The sequence below is a fragment of the Grammomys surdaster genome, unplaced genomic scaffold (assembly GCF_004785775.1).
Source record: "Grammomys surdaster isolate TR1022 unplaced genomic scaffold, NIH_TR_1.0 125793, whole genome shotgun sequence".
NCBI lineage: Eukaryota > Metazoa > Chordata > Mammalia > Rodentia > Muridae > Grammomys > Grammomys surdaster.
In genome coordinates this window covers 183,217-187,964 of record NW_021620624.1, presented here as the reverse complement: position 1 = coordinate 187,964, position 4,748 = coordinate 183,217, and the positions used below count along the sequence as shown (strand labels likewise).

Here is a 4,748-nt window from a genome sequence, read left to right as displayed (position 1 = left end):
CACACACACACACACACACACACACACACACACACACACACACACACATGTACATGTACACACCACAAACCACAACAATAAGTGTAAAAACTTAAAGGTTAACTTATATAGGCTACACTTTGAATAAAACCATTTTTATATCTAGATTATATTCAGAACTCATAAAAACTGTCAAGAAAAGGGTAACTAAGTAGAAAAACAGATGAAGATATAATAAATAACATTTTCCAAACAGCAAATTTAAATAGGCAGTAAACAGAGAAGGTCTCAAACTCAATAACCAGTAAAAGAAATACAGACAAAGGTAACAATAAGCTATCAGTTTACTATAGAAGATGTTAAAGGTAAATTTACCTCATACTATAATCCTCTACTTATAAAACTAAGTTTATGTAATGTAACTAGCAAACCCTTCTGACACTTACTAAATGCATATTCCCATCACCCTAGCCATCCAAATCTGAGGATTCAGGCCAAAGAAATGAAAGTGCCCACATATAAAGGTGGAAACAAGATACTTCCAAGATGATCTGTACTACAAAAACAAAAAGCAGGAAAGTGAATGGACGTCCGCGCACAGTGGAATGGCTGAAACATCACAGACACCATGCCAGGAACTGCCATACCCTTCCTCAGAAAATGAATGGAAGCTATCCTAGCTGGCTTCTCAGTAATTACACATGAGTTAACCATGAATCAAGCCAGAGTTGTCAAAAGTGGAGAAAGACGTGAATTCAACCTAACTAAGGAAACTTGGAGACAAATGAAAGGGGACCTGCAGACAAAAGGCAAGTGGGGACCATAGACGTCAGGTCCTATGTGCTACATATGTGTATACATAAAAGTTAGAGACATACAATTAGCTCTTTTCCTGGTTTCTAACATATATCCTCTTGATGCAGTTAGTACAGTAAGAACCACAAAGGCAGAGATTATGGTTCTACTTGGTAAAAACAACTGATCTCCCCATGGGTATATCTAACACTGGGCAGGTACAAGCAAGTGAGACTGTGGAGAAAGCCCTGAGAATACTGCACTCAGGGCACTGGGTGTGAGGTAGCAAGGGGGTGGCTAATTCCTCCATGCATCTTTGTTTTGGTTCACATGTCATAAGAGTGAGGTTATTTATTATTCAAAACACATCAAAGAAAATGTGTTGTATCAGTAGAGTTCATCTGTCTGTAGAAGCCAGAGGCATAACCCCTTGAAGAGAGTTTGAAGCAAGAAGCATTTCAGATTTTTACCACTCTGTCTCCATCTTCTCTGGTGATCTGGATACAAAACCGCTCAATATCTTTAAAAAGTAAATAAAAAAACTTTAACATCCAGGAAAAACATTAGTTCTGTCCTTCTAACAGCAATGGATACATTTTTATATAATAACTGTCTAGAACAGTACCCCACCACAACACAGGATTCTCACAAGACACTTCAAAACCAACATTGTCCTCCCTGCTGACAGCCTCAACTTCCACATTTACTTTTCTTTGTAGTGTTATACTCTATGAAAGGTCTGGCCAGGCTTCCCTCCACACGTGTTTCATTGTCTTAGATAAGACCATAAGAGCCTCATTACCAGGGGTGGCCTCTCTAATTTCCAAATACATACATACACACATACATACATACATACATACATACATACATACATACATACATGCATTACTGGAGGTAAAAAATATATATGTATATATATTTTACACACACACACACACACACACGGTATTTTAGGAGCAACACCACATGAATGACATCTATAACACTTCAATCCGATTTGTATTAACTAACAATTTAGGTTTAGTTACACTTATATCCTGCTGGTTCTAATTACAAGACACAAATATAATCTGTCCTTTCAAACATAATCAGTCCATAGTTTCACCTCATTCTGTGAAAGACTGCTTGTTGGTAAGTACTAGTGGATTTTGTCTGTTCCCCTTCCCAAATCTGAAAACACCTTCAAAGGTCATAACTTCTTCTGTCACTTATACTTAAATTTGGTCATGATCCTGCAGGCCTTTAGATCTGCCCTGGGATTCTTCTAGTGCTCTGGCCTTCCCTTTCTTTTCTCCATCCAAGCCTCTCACACTTGGATCACAGTCATCTACCCTGATAGACATCTTGAAGGAAACAGACAGACAGGCCAGTAAACTGTTCTACAAGTTGACAATTTGAACACGGATATATACATGAGCTATTCCTTTCCCAAGACAAGGAAACTGAGTAGAGACTGAGGAAGGAGTTAGGGTGAGGGGCAGCAGCTTTGGGTGAGGGGCAGCAGCTTTGGGTGAGGGGCAGCAGCTTTCACAGGGATTCTAGAGCCCAGATGAACATCAAAGGTAAGCAGAGCCTCCGAAATGGTAAAGCTATCCAGCAGATTCAATCAGACTTCACACTTTACTAGGAGACTGTGCATACACCCCTGTACATTACCTAAAGATACATTTCTCTTCACCTAAAGATACACTTACATTTCTCTTCTGAAATCAGTAGCAGGTGGTTCTGTGGAAGAAGATGACTTTCAGCTTGTGGGTAGAGAAACTGTAGAAAGAGAATTAGAAAAATCATAAACAACTACTTTGCTTGTCCTAATACTTCAGTACTTGTGTTTGATCATGATTACTGCTGCATCTTATGCAAGGAACTAAGAGCCACAGAATATTTAAGGGGATTCACATACACACATGTCAGAGGTCAAGCAAGTAGAGGAAGGAACCTTCTAAGACCTCAGTTGTCTAGAGGGATGTTGGTGCCAGGTACAACTTTATCATCATTTCTTTGAGTTTAGACAAAGTGGGAGCTGCCTCCAGAGATGGTGCTTCCTGTTTGGAATATTTGATTCTGAAGCCAGTCAGAAGCAATGCAAACAGCATTGATACAATAAGTTCTATTGCACACAGAGAAAAAGTGTGGTCAGTATATTTACTATGAAACAAACTCAGTATATAATTAAAAACCAAATAAATATAGTTCCAGCTACAATTTCCAGACTCCCACATCTGAGAGACAAAGAACAAAGAGACCAGGGACTTTCCAAGCAAGAACAGGGAGTCATGATGTGTCAAGTGGTTAAAGAGTTACAAGGTTCAAAGTAGTACTAGAGGCCACTGGGAAGAGAGGGGTTGACAGGGCACGCCCCCGTGTCCTCTCCACTGTGTGTGTGTCTGCCCAAAGGACATGTCTGACTCCATGGGCTATGATAATCAAGGAAAACTGGCATGAGATGGTGCCAACATCCCAATCCTTTCCTTACCAAAAGAGGGCAGACAGTAAGCCAACCTACTAGAAATTTACTAGAGAGAGTTACCAGTGAATTTTGTTCCCCGGTACCTACAAAACTTTATTATAAAAGGACATAACCACATACAGCCCAATTTCACAGATACTAACCTCTCCATTACTGCTGTCTTTACTTTGCATAACAGACCAGTAGAATTTCTATCTCCCTTCTAGAGTCAAAAAGGAAACTGTTAACTGTATGACATTCTTTTTAGCAATGACCTTAAAATTACATACTAGATAGAAAGATGAAATTTGGCTATAAAAATAATACAGAGCTATTAGTGACTTAAGAGAATGTGGGCAAATGAGATGCCCTGCACATTGGGCTGCGGAAAGGGCTGAGGTGGGTTGTACCATGTCCATCATAGTAGACCTCAGTGCTTCACAATAAGGAGCTAGCCCTTAAGAAGATGGTAGGTCTCAGTGGAATGTATCATTGCCTCCTCCCTTAAGAGTTAATCCAACGGACTGCCCCTCAGAAAGGGAGGACCACCCCTAGAAAGGCAGGCTCACTGTAAGCCATGCTAAGAGATGGGTAGTACAAGCATTCCTTTGAGATATTGCGCTTTGTGTTCCCAGCATTCCCGTCTGCAGTATAGTCTCTTAGAGAGCCACAGACTGTACCTGTCTGTATCCCTTGTCTTCTCTTTTCTAGGCATGCTCACACTAGAACACTGCACTCTCTAACCCTCTAATATCACACCCCATCACATGGCTGTCCGCTGCCAAACAGCTGGCCTCCATGATGGCTCAACTCAAGCAGTGTGGTCTCCCTCCCCTGCCCCTTTACTCTTCCATTCTCTCCTGGATAATCACCAAAATTACAGCTTACCTGCCCTGGTATGATTTTCTTTTAAACTTTAATAAAACTATCCTAGAACTTAAAAAAGAAAAAATGGAGAAGGAGGGGAAGGTTCATAATGTTTGCAGAAGTAGCTTAGGAATGTGGGCACTCGAGCGCCATGGCTGCCAGTCTCTCAGCCTCTGCCCATCTCTGTATGGCAAGCACTGAGAAAGTAATTTTACAAGACTCAGTTAGATGGTGGTTGTCATGCCATTGTTATGATGTAGCCCTAGAGCAAGGCCTGAAAACTAAAACATAGTCTTCAAGTACAGCTCTCCGGAAGCATTCAAGATGGCTCTCTTACACTCTAAAACAATTAAAAGTAAGAATATACACAATCATCATGCATATATAGGGAAACAGCATCACAAATGCAGCCAGACTGTGAGAATTAGTATCTGCCCTTGGGCACATGTGGTATAGATGTGTAGAAAGAGCCATGTCTAGAAGATGTAGCTCAGGCAGTGGGGAACTATGATAACAAGGGAGGGACCAAGCCCCAGTGTCCTGCTACAGCTCCTCTGACAGTGAGGACCTACACCCTGTGTAGACACGAACATAAACGACTGGAGACTTCAGGTAAGATACAGACACGGTGCAGACCAGACTTGGTGGACTGTGC

General features: G+C 41.0%; 1 protein-coding gene across 3 annotated transcripts in view; it reads right to left on the bottom strand.

Moving 5' to 3' along the window:
• Positions 1 to 4,748, bottom strand: part of LOC114640243 (gamma-secretase-activating protein) — a 119,917-nt gene that overhangs the window by 94,405 nt on the left and 20,764 nt on the right. For all 3 annotated transcript variants that reach the window (XR_003714126.1, XM_028789186.1, XM_028789185.1), the window contains exons 6-7: positions 2,472 to 2,541; positions 1,245 to 1,294 (exon numbers count right to left, since the gene is read on the bottom strand). Coding sequence is in view for 2 of the 3 variants with exons in the window: in XM_028789186.1 (XP_028645019.1) it covers positions 1,245 to 1,294; positions 2,472 to 2,541 (120 nt within the window). In the remaining variant the exon portion in view is untranslated. The remainder of the gene's footprint in view (positions 1 to 1,244; positions 1,295 to 2,471; positions 2,542 to 4,748) is intronic.